This window comes from Protopterus annectens, chromosome 2.part0 (genome assembly GCF_019279795.1).
Source record: "Protopterus annectens isolate FY-2018-M chromosome 2.part0, PAN1.0, whole genome shotgun sequence".
Taxonomy (NCBI): domain Eukaryota; kingdom Metazoa; phylum Chordata; order Ceratodontiformes; family Protopteridae; genus Protopterus; species Protopterus annectens.
In genome coordinates this window covers 1,147,139,729-1,147,162,126 of record NC_056728.1, presented here as the reverse complement: position 1 = coordinate 1,147,162,126, position 22,398 = coordinate 1,147,139,729, and the positions used below count along the sequence as shown (strand labels likewise).

At 45.6% G+C, this 22,398-nt stretch overlaps 1 protein-coding gene across 5 annotated transcripts in view; it reads left to right on the top strand.

Moving 5' to 3' along the window:
- LOC122793381 (protein transport protein Sec24B-like) overlaps positions 1–22,398 on the top strand; it is a 2,932,722-nt gene that overhangs the window by 1,246,984 nt on the left and 1,663,340 nt on the right. For all 5 annotated transcript variants that reach the window (XM_044061340.1, XM_044061338.1, XM_044061337.1 and 2 more), the window contains one exon: positions 3,571–3,683. In XM_044061340.1, coding sequence (XP_043917275.1) covers positions 3,571–3,683 — 113 coding nt within the window. The remainder of the gene's footprint in view (positions 1–3,570; positions 3,684–22,398) is intronic.

Sequence of the window (22,398 nt, the reverse complement as noted above, 5' to 3'; positions counted from 1 at the left end):
TTGACTGCAAATAGGGTATGCAGAATATAGACGGGGGGGGGGGGGGTTGAAATTTAATTGAGAAAACTGGGAAAGGAACCAAGCTATTGGGAACAAATAACTAGAGAGGGAAGGATAATGGAATGGGATGAGACCAAGAAGTTTGGACTGCGGGATAGAGACTGCCTTCCCTACCAGGGACTGATACAGTGAGATTTAAGGGAGGGCAGAAATTGGGCAGTTTGTGTAATATTGGACTGTATTACAGTTAAGAAAAAAACATATAAAATGTATGCAAATGAATTGTTTTATTTTGTATTTACTTGTGACTGCTTGTGTTTCAAGTGATTAATGTGTTTAAAAATGTTTCAGTACTGCAGTGCCACCTTTAAGTATGGAATGTGGATATGATGCTTCTTTGGTCTATATCAATTTAGTGTTGTGCAAATTTGGTATTGATATTCAAATGTTTTAGCTACAAAGTTAAAGTGTAACATTTTGAAGAATTTTATGTAGGGAAAGCCCATAACTTGTGTTGATATGATTTGAAGATGGAATTTAATTTTGAGATTGGTGTGTGCAATTGACTCAGTCAGTTGGAAGTACTACTACTATGAAACAAGGCTAGGATATTGCTATTATGGTGTCTCCCTGCTTTTTGCATGCACTTTTAATTTAGTGACATTGATGTATCTCGACCTTGTGCAGTTTTCTATCAAGATGTTTTCAGGCAGGTTATTGTGCTCTCTTGTCCATATTCAGACTCTGTATTCACTCAGAATTGTAGGCATTAGCAAAGTCCATTGTCATCATCGTAGTCTTTTCTGTTCAGGGCAGGTGTAATATGTTGCCCCCAAGAGTAATGCTTCACTTAAGGGTCATTTCAGAGTTGAATTATTTTGTTTTAATTGGGGGGGGGGGGGCAAACTTTCTAAAATGAAAAGGCAAATTGCACCAAGAAGTATTGGGGAAAATATCCTTAAATGAAACAATTAGTCAAATATCTTGACATTCGAGTGGTTAGAGCTTTCGTCTGCTGAATAACAGACTTCTTCAAAACAGTCATAAAATTCAAGCCAGTTGTTGAATACCTTCAAGAAAATTTTACAGCCAATCAAAAAATGACCCCAATTAAAAGCAATGACATAGGGTTAAAGATGGAAGTAACACCTTACAAAAAAATGTAAAAAGACATTGAAGTAAAACAAATAGGACCTTGGGCAAAAAGGTCATGGTAAAATCTCTCAGTAAAAAGTTTTTATAAGAAAGTACGTATGAAAAATACTTGCAAAAACTAAATGAACAATGCCCAAATAAAAATTCTAACTATGTAAATCGTCTTGTACTAATAAAAATGGAAAACTGAGCATTAATTAGTTTTAACGCAACTGTTTTAAAACTACAGAAATCACTAAAATCTCAGTAAAAATAATCGAAAGCATTTAACAGGGATTAAAATACACGTGTAATAAACATACACTATAAAGATCCAGTTTTGCTGCCATGGTTTTCAAAACATGAAGTAGAAATGTCATTTAAGCCGGGGGGGGGGGGGTTACCTGCATCAAGTTTGAGTTGCCGTAGCAACTCTTTAAATTCTAATCTAGTTTCCCAAAGTCCTCCTCTGGGACTGAGTTACCTGCCCCAAGACAAAAAAAGAGTATCTACTGGGAGGACATAGAATTGAATGTCTGTAGAGTGCATTGGTCTCCTTAGAGCGCTCATAAATGTGCTTCCTCAAGGTTCTTTACCTTACCAGTGTAAAAACTGGAGCAGCCTATGCACTTGGCTAGATAAATGACCCCCCCGCAATTACAATTAAAATGTCCAGTGGACTTGATAACTTCACTACACTCAAGTCGCGTTCACTAGAATTTAACATATTGACTCTGGTTGCAGAATCCACACTTAAATGAACCAAACTTCTTGTTACTTCTGGTAGAAGCCAAACTTTGCAGTAAGTGCAGAGAACACCAGGTTCAGCTGTTGTGGCAGAGTGCTTGTGGAAAAGCTTAGTCTGATGCAAATACAACTGTCCTACATACTGTGATATACATGCATCCCATCAGTGATCACTTGAACAATGTAGCAGTGATTTTCTGAAAAATTTTAAAACAAGATTGTTTAATTTTCTGTATGTTTCAAAGATTTCTGAATTTTTGAACATTCTATAACTATAATTTCATGAACAGTGTGACCAAGTTCAGTAATAGCAGTTAGCACTGAAAAAGTATACTACAAAGGTAAGACCACTTTCAGGATTGTGCGATAGCCGTGAAATTTCTGGTATAGGAATATTTAGCTCCGACTGTTAGTTGTGCTGGTTACAGTTTACTCCTAGCTCTTGAATGTGTGTGATTTATGGTTTCTATATTATTCCCAGAATTCATGAGTGAACTGTCTGCAGTTTGTGAAGAATTGTGCAAACTATGTGCAATTAAAGTACTTTATAGGTCACGTCTTTGGGGGTGGGTGGTTGGAGAAAGTAAAGGTTGGGCTCTCCCTCAAGCTACACTGTGATTTAGGTGGTGAATTGTTGTACGTATTATGCTATTTATTGTACCAGTCCCACCTAACACACCATGAGGATTTATTTTGTATGTAATGAGGCTTAAGTGTACCTTTATTGTGTTAATTATCAGCTCTGTGACTCGAAATATGTGCTTCATAGTATCCAGTACACACTCAAGATGTTTTCTTGTACCATTTTGGTTGGTAATAGATACCTTATAGCTGACGTGTTCCATTAACTTCAGTAGTATTTGGCTTTTTTTTCACTTTACCACATTTGAATTTTATTGGCATGCAGTATTTATAAAGGCATCTCCACTGACAATTTATTGTTAGGAACTTTCCATTTAATCGTGTACCTTGCATTCCTCCGTCAACATCCCAGATTATTTGAAATGTCTGGAAAAGCGTGAAAATTTACTACAAATTTGGTGTTGATGCAGCAATTGGAATATTTCACAGTCCTTGGTTGGGAAGTGAAATATCAGTTTTCATACCAGTCTCGCATCTTTCACTGCAGTAGGAAGGTGGACGTAACAGCAGAAACACATTGCCATATTACTAGAGTTTTCACTTCCTGTTTTTTCCAGAACCTGCTTGTTTAGTTTAAATCCATTTGTCTTTGGTTTGTAGAATTTAGGAGAAATGTGGTATTGTTCAAAGGTAGGACTGTCTTGTATGTTTGAATTTGCTGCATGCATATAAAGGCAGAAGAAATGTGGCCTTAAGGTTTCTTAACTCATGAGGTGTAGTTTCCTAACTTTGGTTCTTAGAAATGATCCCAGTCTGGAGTTATGATGCAACATGTTTGCAAAGTATGCAAATGTAAGCATACTAATATTTTTCTCAGATATTCTGACTTAATTTCTGTTCATGCATTTTTTTTGTTTATGCACGTACATGCAAATAGGTAAGGTTGCAGCAGTATACTTTGACTCATGGGAGGCATTTTTGGCTTTCAAAGTTAATACTTTGAAATGGCTCCTTGATTAATGCTACCTTTTGTTAAGTGATTGAAATTGTTGATAGTTGCGCATTCCTGTTTGATATCACTCTTAATTTGTTTCAATATTTTTTCAGCTGCGTCCTCCTCAGCCTGCTGTTTACTTGTTCATTCTAGATGTTTCACACAATGCAGTGGAATCTGGTTATTTGAATACTTTCTCTCAGTCCTTGCTGGAGACGTTAGATAAGTAAGTTGTTTTTCTCTTAGAAATGACTAATCAGTTGCATAAATTATATTCTGAGGTTTTATAACTTACCTTATACTGCTATAAGGTTGTGGTAGATTTTATTTGTAGCATGAGGAGGTCTAGCCTAGTCAGTAGCAGAACTAAAGCCAGAGGTCTTCCATTACCTTGCCATTTGAAATTTTCCCAGGCTACTACCTTATCCTGTTACCATTAATACTCTGCCATTTTAGTTTCTCTTTCAGTCTTTTGTCCCATAATTCAGCAGTGATTTAGAATGACCCCAAAGTATGCTTCTACAAGAATTCATTTTGTGAGGGGAAAAAATTCAACACCACTTTGTATTTTCTGTCTGATTTTTTTTTTTCACTTGTACTTTGTCAGATAAAATAAAGGAGTAAAGGTCAGATTGTTCAAGTAGTCTTTGTTTTTGTAGATCTGATGTTATCCATGTCACTATTCCTCACTGTTGGTTTGTAGCATCCGACATTGGATCCGAGCTGGCAACTTTGCAGACAGCTTCTAAGCTGTAGCTCCTCCCACGCCCTTGATCCTATGCTGCCCTCTAACCCCCCAGATCTTGTTGGCCACACTTGGCTTCAGATGCAAATTCTCTGGCTGAAGTCTCCAGTGGGGATAAGTAGCACTATTTTTCAAATTCTCCCTTTCTAGTGTTTAGTGTTAATATTTACTGGTTATATTGTTGGTACTTTTTAGTCCCTCTCCTCCCTTTTTCTTCTCTGTTGTTGCTGTCTGTTTTAGCACCCTTTTTGTTGAGGGTTCTTTTTCTGGTAATTGTATAGATGTCCTTCAAGGATGCATCTGCAGTCCTAACAAATGGGTTGTCCTGGCCTCAGGCAGCCCTTCGGTCGGCCGGATTCCAAAGTCTGGGTCTGGCCTCGGCTGATGTCGCACTTCACCCGACGTCATAGCTGCAGTCTAGCGGGTATAAAGGCATCAGCCGACGCCATTTTCCTCAGTCTTTCTTGCCGCATGGCGCCTGAAGCAGAAGCTGTTCGCAAGTGCTGGTCGGTCAGAACCAGAGATTGCTACTACCGAAGACTTCTAAAAAACTAAGTACCCCGTTGGGGACTCTTTCCTGCCTCAGCCGATGTCAGAAAAAGTGAATAACTGTTTAACTTGTGGGAAACAAATACCTCATAAAGATTGCCACTCTTACTGCCTACCTTGTTTAGGCCCAGACCACGACGTAGCAGCTTGTCTAGCCTGTGCTTCCTTCAACCGACGGACACTTAGACGTCGGTCGGAGTTTGCAGAGGAGTTTTTCGGCTCCACTTTTGCTTATATCATGCCGTCGGAGACTCCGACTTCACAATTAGCTAAAAAGCATAAGGAAAAGGACCGACACTCGCGGTCCGCGGTTTTGGCCGAAACCGCGGTTAAGCCAACCGCGAGTGTCTCGGTTTCGGCTGAAACCGAGTCCGCGGTTCTTCCTTCGGCCGAAAGCATGCCTCCTTCTACCGAGGCCTCTTCCAGCATGGCTGAATCTGCTACGGAAAATCCACCTGCTCTTACAGTTTCTCAGGATTTATCAGATACTATCCCCTTAGATGTATCTACTCCTGCACGTGGAGCTGCTAGGCCCCCTGCATCCATGTCAATTAAGGCCTTTGCCAGGGCCAAAGCAGCTAAATCTTCAAAGACCGTGCCTGCTAAAACCCCCTCTCACAGGCCTACCTCTAGTACCCAAATGCTTAGTCTAGCAGAGGATCTCATTTCTTTGATCAGGGGAACCCAGTCTCACCCTGACAGGGCCTCTCTCACCCACCTCCAGAGAAGAGGCCTAGAGCAGAGCCCCCTGAGCCAGTTTCTTCAGATTACTCCTCCGATGATTCAGAAAATACAAATCCTCCAGAAGGCCCTTATTCTCCTTATGAGGACTCTGATGCAGAGGATTCCATACCTTCTGCCTCTCCTCCTGAGGAATTTTCTTTTGGGGAAACCTTGCATGCTATGAGGGAACAATTTCAATGGCAGGGCCAGGATTTTTCAGACTGTAGGAAGAGGCTTAGGACCTTTTTGCATTTACCACAGCATAGGCCTTTAGCTATTCCTCCAGTACTTACAGTTGTGGATGATGCATTTAATGATGCTTGTACTGCCCCTGACTCACTACCACTGGCCCCTGCTAAGCCCGACAGATACTACAGGGTTCCTGACACACATTATCATTTGTATAAGGCTCCTATTGCAGATCCTGAAACTATTTCACAGGGCCCCACAGCTGTAGCAGCTGCCTCTGCCAAAAACCCCCTCCCCTCTGAAAGAGAATCTAGGGCATTGGAGAGATGGGGTAAAAAAGTTTATACTTCTGCTACTCTTTCGGCTAGGGCCTTAAACTGTCAATTCCACATGATTCAATATCAGGAATTTCTGTTAGATCAGCTCACTAAAAAACTTTCCTCGCCTGAGCCTTTAGACCGCAAGTCCCTTCAGGATTTGGTGCATAACACTCAGCAGGTCAGTAATCATTCCTTGAAATGCGGCTATGATGCACTGGAGGCTTCCTTTAGATCAGCTATGACTGGTACAGTGATCAGAAGGCATGCATGGTTAAAAGAGCAATCCTTACCAGACCATGTAAAGGCAAAGCTTCTAGATGCTCCCATGGAAAAGCACAGTTTGTTTGGTTCCCCTGCACAGCAAGTGTTGAAGAAGGTGGAAGAAAAAGCTTAAATCTGTCCAGACAGTCAAGGATTTCTTACAGGTCCAGCCTCCGAGGTTTAGTAGGAACTGGCCTTCCAAGAATTGGTCCTTTCCAGACACCACCAGAGCACAGAGAAGCAGAAATAGACGCCCTAGAGGCAGAGGCCAATCCAGAGGTGCCTACAGGGGACGTCAGTGGCAGCCTAACAGCCAGAGAAGTACTGCCACAGATCCAGCCACTACCACTTCCACAGGACAATCACAGTGACTTGGCTCTGAAACCGCCTACCAGGGAACAACTGGGAGCACCTTTAGGCGGAAAGTTAGCCTTATTTTCAGCAAATTGGCATTACATTACAGGAGACAAATGGATTTTACAGACAATAGACAAAGGCTATAGGTTTCACTTCCATACTCTTTCAAGGAAGAGAGGAATGCCAAACCTACCTCCAAACCAAAGGACAAACGCTCTACAGCAAATAGACCACTTACTAAGGATGAGAGCTATAGAAAAGGTACCGGCTATGGAACAAGGACAAGGATTTTATTCAAGGCTTTTCCTGGTACCAAGAAAGGAAAACCAATGGAGACCTATCCTCGACCTGTCCGCTATAAACACATATCTCATTGTTCCAAAATTCAAAATGCTGACCCTACAGCAACTTCTTCCCATGCTGGGCAAGGAGTCTTGGCTGGTGACTCTGGATCTCAAGGAGGCATACCTGCACGTCCCCATACGACCAAATTGCAGAAGATACCTCAGATTTCTTGCAGGATCAGAGCATTATCAATTCTCAGCATTGCTTTTTGGCTTATCTACTGCCCAGAGTATTCACGAAATGCCTGGCATCAGTAATTGCTCATTGCAGGCTTCAGGAATTCAAATTTATCCATACCTGGACGACTGCCTGTTACAAGCGGACAGCAAAGGCAAAATAACAAAAGATTTGAAAAAGGTTATTCACCTGCTGCAAGCCCTGGGATACACAGTCAACACAAAAAAGTCAAGACTGATACCATCCCAAAGGATAACCTTCTTGGGTGCAGAACTGGACACATCAAACCAGATGGCATTCCTCACAGCAGAAAAACAGAGGCAGCTGCCACTTTATTTCATGGCATTAACAACGCAGAACCAGCTTACAGCAAGGAAAATCCTGCAAGCCCTGGGTTACATGGCATCCTGCATAATATTAATTCCGCATGCCAGACTACATATGAGGAAGTTACAATGGTACCTGAGGAATTTATGGTCTCAGCACAAACACAGCCTAGAAACCCAAATTCCAATAATTCCATGCCTGAAGCAAGAATTCCAGTGGTGGGCCCAGGCCTGTCAATTGAACAAAGGACTGCCCTTACACAGGCCTCGCCCAAGCCAGACTATCACCACGGACGCCTCAGACCTAGGTTGGGGGGCACACATGGTGGACAAGTGCATACAAGGCTTATGGACTCAAGACCAGATGAACCTACACATAAATCAAAAAGAGATGCTGGCAGTAAAACAGGCAATTCAGACATTCAGACCATTTCTTCAACAGGGTCAATTGCTGATAAGGACGGACAACACCACAGTTATGTGGTATATCAACAAACAGGGAGGCACACATTCATATCCTCTATGCCGGATGGCAATGGACCTCTGGAATGTGGCCCTGAGCCTCAACATTCAGCTCCAGGCCATATTTGTGCCAGGAAAAGAAAATATACTAGCAGACATCTTAAGCAGAACCACCACGGATGCCCACGAATGGATGCTGCATCCAGATATCTTCAAAACCATCACAAGGAAATGGGGACTGCCAGAAATAGACCTATTCGCATCCCCACACAACCACCAATTGAAAAAATTCTGCACAAGGACATACTACCCACTTGCTTGGAAGGTGGACTCCCTATCCTTCAGTTGGGAAAACCTGACAGCATATGCATTCCCACCTCTTCCTTTGATGCACAAAGTGCTACTGAATATCAAAGAAGATCACCCGAGGATCATCTTGATAGCTCCAGACTGGCCGAGGCAACATTGGTACCCACTACTGAGGAGTATGTCCCGGGAACATGCATGGCCTCTACCCCTACTACCTCTTCTGCTAACACAGAACAACTTCAAAATCCTGCATCCAAACTTGAAAACACTGCAGCTAGCTGCTTGGAACATTACATAAGGCAAAATAACCCAGATTTATCTCAAAGGGTTAAAGACATTATCCTGGAGGCTCGCAGACCCTCAACAAGGAAAACTTATTCAGCAAAATGGAAAAGATATCTCATTTGGAGTGCAACAAAAGGAGTATATGCATCATTGGCAAACATAGCTAACATCCTGGAATACTTAGCAGAGCTTTTCCACAATGGTCTGTCTTACTCCTCCATTAAGATTCATGCATCAGCAATTTCAGCAGAATACAACATGGATCCTCCAGTCTTTTCTCAAACTCTACTCAGGCAGTTTCTCAGAGGAATTAAAAATGTAAAGCCACCAAGGAAACCACCATTGCCTACATGGGACTTGAACTTTGTGTTAGAAAAGTTGACACTTCCCCCTTTTGAACCAGCAGCAACAGCAGAATTACAGTACTTATCTTGGAAGACTGCATTCCTGCTTGCAATCACTTCAGCTAGATGGGTTTCTGAATTACAGGCTTTAATGGCAGTACAGCCCTTCCTTATCTTCCATCAGGATAGAGTGTCCATGAGAACTAATCCTACCTTTATGCCAAAGGTGGTCTCCAGGGTATCATTAAACCAAGCAATACACCTACCAACATTCTTTCCCAACCCGCAGAACAGGAGGGAAAGATTGCTGCATACCTTGGATGTACACAGACAATTGCGCTACTACCTGGACAGAACCAAGAACAATAGAAAATCTGACCAGCTTCTGGTAGCATATGCAACAGGAATGGAAGGAAAAGCAATTTCAAAACAAACAATCTCAAAATGGATAGGAAATTGCATTAGATTTTGTTACTCTTTTCATGGAAAGGCAACTCCAGAAAACATCAGACCTCACTCCACAAGGGCTACAGCCACTACTACAGCTTTCTTACGAGGAGTGGCTACCAAAGACATTTTAGAGGCTGCTACTTGGAGCTCCGTGCATACATTTGCCTAGTATTATAATCTACCTTTATACTCCAGATCCCGAGCAGGTTTTGCCACTGCTGTTTTGCAAGGGATCTTAACTACACCATAAATCCTTAGTGCCTCCTCCCCCAGTTTGGCTATGGTATTCTACCCATTTGTTAGGACTGCAGATGCATCCTTGAAGGACATAGTACAGTTTTGTACCTACCATAAATGTAGATGTCCGAGAGGTATGCATCTGCAGTCAGGATTACCCACCCTCCTTCCCCTCTGTGGTACTCCTAGGGTATTTGCCCATCTTGTAGCTAGCTGGGGGAATCTATTATGGTGTATTTGTTTGTATATATGTATATACATGTTTATTTCTATTTGCTCTCTATTGTTTGGAAACATTTGCATTTATCCAAATTTAGCCTTCCTAGAGGGCACCTGGCATCTGGGGCAAGAAACACTGAGGAAAATGGCGTCGGCTGATGCCTTTATACCCGCTGGACTGCAGCTATGACGTCGGGTGAAGTGCGACATCAGCCGAGGCCAGACCCAGACTTTGGAATCCGTCCGACCGAAGGGCTGCCTGAGGCCAGGACAACCCATTTGTTAGGACTGCAGATGCATACCTCTCGGACATCTACATTTATGGTAGGTACAAAACTGTACTTTTTATTGTTTTATAGTTTGTATTTTATAGTGAGAGTGGTTTTCTGGTTTTGACAGTAGCTTTCCTCCTGGTTTCTGAGTTCAGCATGCCCCTTAAGCGTTGGTGTTTCTCATACCCAGCATGTTTGACAAGCCAGTTGGGTGCAAAAGGTGCTCCTCATGCAGTTGGAAGATGCCTGTGTCTTATTGTCATAAGAAGTCCTTTTATTGTTTGGCGCTGACCACCTGGAGGTTGAATGCAACATTTGTGCTGCTTTCAACCCCAGGGCTCTGGTCGAGTGCCGAAACAAACTTCTCTTGAAAGGTTTAGCACAAGGGGTTCCGTTGGCCCAGTCCCCAGCCAAGTCTTGAGCCTCCAATCATAAGAGGAAGGCCTCTTGTCTTTCTGGGTCTTCCTCTAAAAAGGCCAGGCTATCGGATCCATGGCCCAGTCTGATCCGATGTCCTCTGTTCCTAGGCCTCACGACTCTCCCTCCAGATCCAGGTCTTCAGCTCTGAGGCCTTCTGAGGTTGCAGGAATCTATTCCCAGATCCAGGGCCTTCGGGTTGAGGCCTTCAGATCTGGCCAAGTCCGAACCAGCCACGGATCTGGGTGCCTCGGATCTGAGTCATGTGGGATCCAAGTGTTTAGATCCTCATTTGCATTTAGATCTGAGGTAGTCTGATCTGGGATCAGTGTCTGATCCCACAATTATTATTGAGGACTCCCCATCGGGTTCTGGCTTGGGGACAGTCCCCTTCTACTTCCAAGCACAGAATTCGGTCTTCATACAAGCAGGGGAGGTCCCTGGGCTCCAGACATCCTTCCCCATCTAGGTCCCCCAGGAGCTTGCTTCCTACCAATATAGACAGGATGATGAGGTCCTTTCTCAAGGCTCAGATTGAGATCGGGCTTCTTGCTTCCCCTGCCCATCTGGCCAGGGGTCCATCTCCTACTCCTTCAATGGCTTCTCCTCGCCTGAATCACTTGGTTTCTGACCTTCAAGCCCTGGTTCGCATGGGGAGGAGACAGGGGTCCTTAGAGGCCAATTCTGTCTCTACCCAGTAGGAGTCCCTGACTGCCTCTGCTCTGCTTCCCCCTGGGCAGATGGAGTCCCGGGCCCGACCTGTTGCCCTGGAGTCCTTGGGGGGGGGGGGGGGGCTCCAGACCAGTTTTCTCAGAATGGTCCCTTCCCCTTGGTGCTTCGGCCCTCGACAACTTGGGGCTGGTACTGTCTGGAGGCCAGGAGGTGCTGGCTTGCTCTGGTTCCTCATCTCAGGTGGACTTGCCTGCCAGAAGTGCAAATGGAGAGTTGTCCTGCCCTTCGGCCTTCTGGGTTGTAGAGAGGACTATTTCCTCCGCAAGAGTTTCCTCCCCAGTGTTCCAGGGACCATCCCAGCCCCCCAGAGTGAATTCTTCTTATCCTATTCCTGGTCATCCGTCTCGAACAAGCCTTCAGGTGGGAGTCCTCCCCTTTTGGGTTCCTCTTTCCCGTATCCTCCCCTGAACCCCCCACCCTCCAGAGGAGGTACCTTGGAAGAGGTTGTGCAAGAGGAGGCACCTATACTCCCCTACATAGTCCCTCATGGAGGATACGAACCTCGATGAAGGGGACGGGTCCCCCAGATCTCTCCCCCCCAAAGTTGTCTCCTTTGGTGACATCTTAGAAATCCTCAAGTTTAAAGGCAGATTGTCTTCCCTCCCCCGTCCTCCTAGGAGTCCGTGTTCCTGAAGGCTGACGGGACCATCTACCTCCTAGGTCCCCCCCACTGATGAACTTATAGACCTTATCGCCAGCAGGGCATGGAAGGAGCCGGATACTGTGGAGCCTGTTCCCAAGTGCACCGATAAATTTACAGCCTCACATCTGACAAACAGATGTCCTTCAAGGATGCATCTGCAGTCCTTACAAATGGGTTGTCCTGTTGTCAGGCAGCCCTTCGGTCGGCCGGATTCCAAAGTCTGGGTCTGGCCTCGGCTGGTGTCGCACTTCACCCGACGTCATAGCTGCAGTTCTTCGGGTATAAAGGCATCAGCCGACGCCATTTTCCTCAGTCTTTCTTGCCGCGTGGCGCCCGAAGCAGAAGCTGTTCACAAGTGCCGGTCGGTCAGAACCAGAGATTACTACTACAAGTACCGAAGACTTCTAAAGCTAAGTACCCGTTGGGGACTCTTTCTTGCCTCAGCCGATGTCAGAAAAAGTGAATAACTGTTTAACTTGTGGGAAACAAATACCTCATAAAGATTTCCACTCTTACTGCTTACCTTGCTTAGGCCCAGACCACGACGTAGCAGCTTGTCTAGCCTGTGCTTCTTTCAACCGACGGACGCTTAGACGTCGGTCGGAATTTGCTGAAGAGTTTTTCGGCTCCAATTTTGCTTACATTATGCCGTCGGATACTCCGACTACGCAAATTTCTAAAAGCGCAAGGAAAAGGACCGACACTCGCGGTCCGCGGTTTCGGCCAAAACCGCGGTTAAGCCAACCGCGAGTGTCTCTGTTTCGACTGAAACAGAGTCCACGGTTCTTCCTTCGGCCGAAAGCTTGCCACTTACCGAGGCCTCATCCAGCCTGGCTGAATCTGCTACTGAAATCCCACCTGCTCCTGCAGGTTCACAGGATTTATCTGATACTATCCCTTTGGATATTTCTACCCCTGCACGTGGAGCTGCTAGGCCTCCTGCATCCATGTCGATTAAGGCCTTTGCCAGGGCTAAAGCAGCAAAAACTACCAAATCTGTGCCTGCTAAGACCCCCTCTCTCAGGCCTAGCTCTAGTTCACAAATGCTTAGTCTAGCAGAGGATCTCATTTCTTTGATCCGGGGATCCCAACCACATCCAGACAGGGCCTCTCACCCACCTCCAGAGAAGAGGACTAGAGTAGAGCCCCTGAGCCAGTTTCTTCAGATGGCTCCTCTGATGAATCAGATAATTCAAACCCTCCAGAGGGCCCTTTTCTCCTTATGAGGACTCTGATGCAGAAGAGTCCATTCCTTCTGCCTCTCCGCCTGAGGAATTTTCTTTGGGGAAACCTTGCATGCTATGAGGGAACAATTTCAATGGCAGGGCCAGGATTTTTCAGACTCTAGGAAAAGGCTTAGAACCTTTTTGCATTTGCCACAGCATAGGCCTTTAGCCATTCCTCCAGTACTTACTGTTGTGGATGATGCCTTTAATGATGCTTGTACTGCTCCTGATTCTCTTCCTCCGGCCCCTGCTAAGCCCGATAGGTACTACAGGGTTCCAGACACACATTATCATTTGTATAAGGCCCCTTTTGCAGATCCCGAAACTATCTCCCAGGGACCCAAGGCTGTAGCAGCTACTTCTACCAAAAACCCCCTCCCCTCTGAAAGGGAATCTAGGGCCTTAGAGAAATGGGGTAAAAAAGTTTACACTTCTGCTACTCTTTCAGCTAGGGCCTTGAACTGTCAATTCCACATGATTCAGTATCAGGAATTTATGTTAGACCAATTAACTAAAAAACTGTCCTCGGATGAACCATTAGACAAAAAATCTGTACAGGAAATGGTACATAACATTCAGCAGGTCAGTAATCATTCCTTAAAATGCGGCTATGATGCACTGGAGGCTTCCTTTAGATCAGCCATGACTGGCACAGTGATCAGAAGACATGCATGGTTAAAAGAGCAGTCCTTACCAGACCATGTTAAATCAAAGCTCCTAGATGCTCCCATGGATAAGCTCAATTTGTTTGGCTCCCCTGCACAACAGGTGCTGAAGAAGGTGGAAGAGAAAGCAAAATCTGTCCAGACAGTCAAGGATTTCTTACAGGTCCAGCCTCCAAGGTTTAGCAGGAACTGGCCTTCCAAGAATTGGTCCTTTCCAGACACCTCCAGAGCCCCGAGAGGCAGGAATAGGCGCTCAAGAGGCAGGGGTCAATCCAGAGGTGCCTACAGGGGACGTCAGTGGCAGGCTAACAACCAGCGAGGTACAGCCACAGACCCAGCCACCACCACTTCCACAGGACAATCACAGTGACTTGGCTCTAGCACCGCCTACCAGGGAACAACTAGAGGCACCCTTAGGCGGGAAGTTAGCCTTATTTTCAGTAAACTGGCATTACATCACAGGAGACAAATGGATTTTACAGACAATAGACCAAGGTTACAGGTTTCACTTCCATACTCTACCAAGGAAGAGAGGAATGCCAAACCTACCTCCAAATCAGAAGACAGAAGCTCTAGAACAAATAACTCCCTTACTAAGGATGAGAGCTGTAGAAAGGGTACCATCTATGGAACAAGGGCAAGGATTTTACTCCAGACTCTTCCTGGTACCAAGAAAAGAAAACCAATGGAGACCTTTTCTCGACCTGTCCGCTTTAAACACATACCTCATTGTTCCAAAATTCAAAATGCTGACCCTACAGCAACTTCTTCCCATGCTGGGCAAGGAGTCTTGGCTGGTAACTCTAGATCTCAAGGAGGCATACCTGCACGTCCCCATACGACCAAATTGCAGAAGATACCTCAGATTTCTTGCAGGATCAGAGCATTATCAATTCTCAGCATTGCCCTTTGGCTTATCTACTGCGCCCAGAGTATTCACGAAATGCCTGGCATCAGTAATTGCTCATTGCAGGCTTCAGGGAATTCAAATTTACCCTTACCTGGACGACTGCCTGTTACAAGCGGACAACAAAACAAATTAACAAAAGATTTGGAAAGGGTCATTCATCTACTACAAGCCCTGGGATACACAGTCAATATAAAAAAGTCAAGGCTGATACCATACCAAAGGATAACCTTCTTGGGTGCAGATCTGGACACATCAAAACAAATGGCATTCCTGACAGTAGAAAAACAGGAGCAACTCCCTTTCTACTTCATGGCATTAACAAAGCAGAACCAGCTAACAGCAAGAAAAGTCCTGCAAGCTCTCGGTTACATGGCATCCTGCATAATATTGATTCCACATGCCAGATTACATATGAGAAAGTTACAGTGGTACCTAAGGAATTTATGGTCTCAGCACAAGCACAGCCTAGAAACCCAAATTCCAATAATTCCATGCCTGAAACAAGAATTCCAATGGTGGGCTCAGGCCTGTCAATCAAACAAGGGACTGCCCTTCCACAGCACTCAACCAAGCCAGACCATCACAACAGATGCCTCAGACCTCGGTTGGGGGGCACACATGCTGGACAAGTGCATACAAGGCTTATGGACTCAAGACCAGCTGCACCTACACATAAATCAAAAGGAAATGCTGGCAGTAAAACTGGCAATTCAGGCATTCAGACCATTTCTTCGACAGGGTCAACTGCTGATAAGGACGGACAACACCACAGTTATGTGGTACATCAACAAACAGGGAGGCACACATTCATACCCTCTATGCCGGATGGCAATGGACCTCTGGAATGTGGCACTGAGCTTCAGCATTCAGCTACAAGCAATTTTTGCGCCAGGAAAAGAAAATATACTAGCAGACATCCTAAGCAGAACTATCACGGATGCCCACGAATGGATGCTGCATCCGGACATCTTCAAAACCATTACAGGGAAATGGGGACTACCAGAAATAGACTTATTTGCATCCCCACACAATCACCAACTGAAAAAATTCTGCACAAGGACGTACCACCCACTTGCTTGGAATGTGGACTCCCTATCTTTCAGTTGGAAAAACCTGACAGCATATGCATTCCCACCTCTTCCTTTGATGCACAAGGTGCTATTGAAGATCAAAGAAGACCGTCCAAGGATCATTCTGATAGCTCCAGACTGGCCAAGGCAACATTGGTACCCATTACTGAGGAGTATGTCTCGGGAACAAATATGGCCTCTGCCCCTAGTTCCCTTGCTGTTAACACAGAACAACTTCAAAACCCTGCATCCAAGCCTGAAAACACTGCAGCTGGCTGCCTGGAACATTGCATAAGACCAAATAACCCAGATTTATCTCAAAGGGTTAAAGACATTATCTTGGAGGCTCGCAGACCCTCAACAAGAAAAAATTATTCAGCAAAATGGAAAAGATATTTCATTTGGAGTACTGCAAAAGGAGAGGATGTGTCACTGGTAAACATAGCTAACATCCTGGAATACTTGGCAGAGCTCTTCCACAACGGCCTGTCCTATTCTTCCATTAAGATTCATGCATCAGCTATTTCAGCAGAATACAACTTGGATCCTCCAGTCTTCTCACATCCTCTGCTCAGGAAGTTTCTGAGAGGGATTAAAAATGTAAAGCCACCTAGGAAGCCACCATTGCCAGCATGGGACTTGAACTTTGTGCTAGAAAAGTTGACACTCCCTCCTTTCGAGCCAGCAGCAACAGCAGAATTACAGTACTTATCATGGAAAACTGCTTTCCTGCTTGCAATCACTTCAGCAAGAAGGGTATCTGAGCTACAGGCATTAATGGCAGTACAGCCCTTCCTGATCTTCCATCAAGATAGTGTCCATGAGAACTAATCCTACTTTTATGCCAAAGGTGGTCTCCAGGGTATCTTTAAATCAAGCTATCCACCTACCTACATTCTTCCCCAACCCACAGAACAGGGAGAAAGACTGTTACATACCTTGGATGTACATAGGCAATTATGTTACTACCTGGACAGGACCAAGAGCAATAGAAAAACTGACCAGCTACTGGTAGCATATGCAACAGGAATGGAAGGAAAAGCAATTTCAAAACAGACAATCTCTAAGTGGATAGGAAATTGCATTAGATTTTGTTACTCAACCATGGGAAGAAAACTCCAGAAAACATCAGGCCTCACTCTACAAGGGCTACAGCCACTACCACAGCTTTTTACGAGGAGTGGCTACCAAAGACATTTTAGAGGCTGCTACTTGGAGCTCCGTGCATACATTTGCCAAGCATTATAATTTACCTTTATACTCCAGATCCCGAGCAGGTTTTGCCACTGCTGTTTTGCAAGGGATCTTAACTACACCATAATCTTATTTCTCCCCCTCCCCCAGTTTGGCTATGGTATTCTACCCATTTGTAAGGACTGCAGATGCATCCTTGAAGGACATAGTACAGTTTTGTACCTACCATAAATGTAGATGTCCGATAGGCATGCGTCTGCAGTCAGGATTACCCACCCTCCTTCCCCTCTGTGGTACTCCTAGGGTATTTGCCCATCTTGTAGCTAGCTGGGGGAATCTATTATGGTGTATTTGTTTGTATATATGTACATACATGCTTATTTTTGTTTGCTCTCTACTATTTGGAACCATTTGCATTTATCCAAATTTAGCCTTCCTAGAGGGCACCTGGCATCTGGGGCAAGAAACACTGAGGAAAATGGCGTCGGCTGATGCCTTTATACCCGAAGAACTGCAGCTATGACGTCGGGTGAAGTGCGACACCAGCCGAGGCCAGACCCCGACTTTGGAATCCGGCCGACCGAAGGGCTGCCTGACGACAGGACAACCCATTTGTAAGGACTGCAGATGCATGCCTATCGGACATCTACATTTATGGTAGGTACAAAACTGTACTTTCTGGTCGAAGGGTGTGTCAGTCGATGCTATTGTGGTAGCTACCGCCATTAAAAAAGAGTTGGCATTGCAGAGTAGGGCTGTTCATCCCCCTAACCGAGATTACCGGGCGATCGACAGACATGGAAAGTGGGTTTTGGCATTAGCTACCTTTGGTCTGCGGGCGCTTAACTACTTTGTGCATTTCAGCTAACTCCAGAGGGACTTGGTCAAGGTGCTTAGCATGTCTCTTTCCAACTTACCGCCTGCCTGGTAGTGAAGTAAGCTGTCCCCCAAGCTGTCTACACTCACTCCCCTGTCTAATTCCACGATGAGGCTGAGTACCAACTCTGCAGAAGGTTCCTCTCAGGTGGCCAGTACAGGCATAGCTATTCCTTTAAGGCATCCTACACCAATGCCCCCTTTGACAGATCTACCCTTTTTGGCCCTTCGGTCAAAGAAGCACTCACCTGCAGTGAGCAGGAAGGCAAGACCTTGTCGGCTGTGGGAATCAGGTTTTCTACCTCAGTGCTGCTCCTCCAAGACATAGTGAGGGGCTAGGAAAACATGGTTTTACAGGTCACAGTCTGCCTTTCAAGGCGCTCAGGATGAGCCCTCTTCTAGAGGTCGAAGAGAGTTCAATGGCAGATGACGCCCCAGAGGTAGAGGGGGTCCACAAAATCAGGGCTCCGGGGAACCTTTCTCTGAGAAGCTCCCCCAGTGCTCCCGAGGTGCTGCCCAACTGTCCTGCCCTGGAGACGGTCAAGGTCATTTGTCACTGCACCCTTTGGCTTGGGGAAATATTACAAAAGATTGTTGGGTACTAAACATTATTTCCAGGGGCTATTCTATTCCCTTTTTTCTCAGTCTCCTACTCTGATCAGGAGATACCGCCCTGATCTGCCCACCCCATCAGAGGGAGTTAGCTCAGAAAGAAGTGCTCAAACTCAGAAGAGAGCCGTCCAAGAGATCCCCCAGGACAATGAATATCCGGAACTTACTCTCACTTCTTTTTCATGCCAAAGAAGACAGGGGACCTGCATCCAGTTCTGGACCTCAGTGTGCTAAATCTCTGTCAAAAAGTCCAAGTTCTGGATAGTCACTGTCCAGTCTATCGTGCCTCTTCTGCTCAAGGATTGACTGAATGTGCACTGTGGATATTCAGAATGTGTGCTATCATATAAAAATAGACAGGTTCTCCAGGAAACATCTCTACTTTTTGTGTAGGGACCAATCACTACCAGTTCAAGATCCTTCCCATTGGTCTCACCACAGCCCCCCGGGTGTTCAAATGCATGGCCGTGGTCGCAGCTCACGTGAGACTGTAGGGATTCCCCTCTCTTGAGAAGCCCACTCATGGATGCTCTGGTTCAAGACTGGCCTCCAGGTCTTCTTTATGCTTATCCTCCTATACCTCTCATCCCAAGAGTACTTCAAAAAGTTCGAAGCCTCAAGGCCACCTTGATCCTCATTTCCCCCTTTTGGCCTCAGCAGGTGTGGTTTCCCCTCCAGTGGTCTCATTTGAAGTACCCTCCCCCCTGGGTACTAGATCCCCTTCCAGATCTGATTTCTCATCCCTCCAGGTTCCAACCCCCAACCTTCAGATTCTTCATCTGACGACGTGGTCTGTCCACTCTTGAATCCATTCATGGTTGCCTCTCCCATCATTAACATTATTCTGGCCTCTCAAAAGTCATCTGTTAGGCAGGTATATGTGAGTAAATGGAAAAGGTTTTCTATTTGGGCCAAAGAGCGAGATCTGGACCCCTTCTCTGTTTCCATCTCCAGATATCTGACTGTTCTTGTCTTTCCTTTTTCAAGAAGGGAATAACATCTTTACTATCAAAGTACAGTTGGCTATCTCCAACGTCCATGTTTGTGAGGAACCTTCCTTTTCTTCTCACCCTTATAAGGCATTTTTGATGGATGTTTGTCTGCTCCAGCATCCTGTCAAGGATCCTTCCCCTCCTTGAGACCTTTTATTTTGCTACAATCTTTTATACAGAGTCCCATTGAGCCTGCTGGTATGTGTGACATTAAATTTTTGTCATGAAAGACTGCCTTTCTGGTAGCGATAACTTCGGCCGGAAGAGTTTCAGAGTTGCAGGCTCTTTCAAACCGCCTTACGTGGTGTTTCGTAAAGACAGTGTGTCTCTTCGAACAAATTCTTCCTTCATGCCTAAGATAGCCATGGAAGTGAATCTGAATCGGTCAGTTCATTTGCTAGTTTTCTTCCCTAACTTTTCTAATAAAGGGGAATACCTGTTGCATACACTTGATGTTCATATATAGTTATGATTCTGCTTGGATAGAATAAAGGGTTTCCGCAGATCTGAGTAGTTGTTTGTGGCATTCTCCCTTAACAGAAAGGGTCAGGCAGTTTCTAAAGTTACTATGTGTTGTTGGATTTCAAAGTGTATTTCCTTTGCCTATTCATCTAAAGGCTTATCTTTACCAGGTCCAGTCAGAGTTCATTCCACTAGATCGATGGCTACTTCAGCTTTCTAACTGGCCAGTCATTTCGTAGATGACGTTTGTGCAGCAGCCACCTGGTTTACTCTTCACACTTTTGTAAGTCATTGTAAGCTTGATATTGTCTCCAGGAACAAGGCTTCCTTTGGCCCCACAGTTCTCCAGCATGTCCTTCCATGAGGCCGCCCAGGATTTAGAGTAGGAGGAATAGTGACATGGATAACATCAGATGTTAAGCTGTCATTCTCGCCTTCATTCTTGCTGGATGTGTTCGAAGCCGATCCTCGGCTCCGACTCGGCCTATACTGTAGCTCGAGAGATATTTTTACCGGCTCGAGGCAGCCCTATATCCCACAATACCATGCGATAACTCCCCAGATCTCGTTTGCCGCTTCGCTGCGAGGTTGCGTTTTTACCGGCTCAGGTGGGTCAAGAACTTTTTGTGTAGTTTTTTAGGTAAAAGGTTAGATTTCCCTATCTAATAATATTCCCCACTGTATTACCTGATCCTTAAATCTTCTTAGCTAAATTTTTGTTAAGCACTTTCCCCCCTTTTTAGTCAAACTTATAGACGGGCCTTCGGGCCTTAGCGCTTCTATAGTTTTTCCTATAGTTCCCCTTTTTAGTGTGTGTGTGATTGCTTTTTTAGTCAGCCCTTTAACTTCTCCCCTTGTGTTAGAGTTTGAGTGTGAGTTGTGAGTGCTGACTGTGTTGACTCTTAGTGTCCACCATAATGTCTAAAGACACTAAGATTTCGGGATTCAAGAAGTGTGAATCGTGCTGTCAGAAGATGTCTCTGACGGACGGTCACACTTTTTGTGTTTATTGTTTAGGAACCTTGCACCTGCAGGACTCTTGTTCTGTTTGTCATGGATTTAGTTCAAGAGTCCTGCAGGAGCGCCGTAATAAGCTGATTTTGAGGGGCTTATTGAAGCCCAGTGACTCCCCGTCTAAGTCTGGCTCAGGGAAGTCGCCCAAGCCCGCCAAACCCTCGGGTCCAGCTTCTGAGTCGACGGCTGGCAAAACCGAAAGTGCTCCGACATCGGCTCCTGTCGGATCCGAAGCAAGCAAGACTTTGCCCACTCCGAAACCCGTTTCGGAGCCAACAACAGCGCGCACGCGCTCTAGATCGCCCTCAGTAGAGTCCGTTCGATCGGCTCCAGGATCGCCCTTACTGTTGAAGCGGAGTCATAGGACTCATTCTTCCAGGTCTTTCAGGCTGTCCGACCATGACATTGAGAGGGTAGTCAGTAGACTCACAAACGGCCAACTTCCTCCAATACACCAAATTCCAACAAATGAAAAAGCCAAAAAGGAGAGATGGTGCAGACTGCACAAAAGTTTAATCATGTCTCCACACAATCAAATTGTTGATTGTGTGGAGACGTGATTAAACTTTTGTGCAGTCTGCACCATCTCTCCTTTTTGGCTTCTTCATTTGTTGGAATTTGATCAGTAGACTCCAAGTCCCAGGCACTAGCCCAAATAATTCAAAGCCCATCTCACCAGACTGTGGCTCCCCTCGGTGCCACTTTTGATTCCTCCTCTGACTCTTCAGTTGAGCTTGGAGCCGGAGTTTGTCGGAACCGGGACCTTGCCCACGTTGGAGCCGATACTACCATCATCACCTCGGTGTCGTTTGCTCCGACCTCTTCATTGGTGCAGTCTGTGGAAAGGTCTGGGCGCCGGGAATCCATCGTCGGCTCCGAGGGGGCGAGTGGCATCAGACCCTTGTCCGACCCCGTTCTCCCTCTCGGAGCGTCGGCTCTGGTTAGTTCAGCCCTGACATCATTTTCGGAGCCTTCTCTGATGGCGCGGGGGGCGGTCCTGGTATCCTGGGAGCCAGGGCTGTCTTCGGTGCCTGATAGGGGAACCTTTGAGGTGATGAGCATGCTGGATCCAGTGTCCGCTCCAAGGTTGGTTCCTTCAGCTCCTCCCTCTACAGTGCCTGTTACGGTCTCTGGTCATCCTCTTGCAACTGATAGCAGAGATCCAAAGCGCAGGGTACCCACTTTGGGTGTCTCTTCTTCATCCGAGGCCTCCCCTGAAGTTTCAGGGGAACCCCTAGGAAAAGAAAGTGCAAGAGGAAGCACGTGGACTCCCCTGAATCTCTCACTTCAGACACCGACTTGGATGAGTCTGAGAGTTCCCCGAGATCCCCCTCTGAGGATGTCTCCTTTTCAGACATCCTAGAGATCCTGAAACAGAGGGGGAATTGGTCCACCCTCAAACCCTCCGAGGACAAGTCGGTTTACCTTGACGCTTTTGGGTCCCGCCCTTCCACCTCCTGGGTGTCCCCTCCTTTTGACCCACTGATGGAAGTAGTGGCCAGAAAGGCGTGGGCAGCTCCTGACTCGATGGAACCTACCCCTTAGGAGGCCTTCTAAA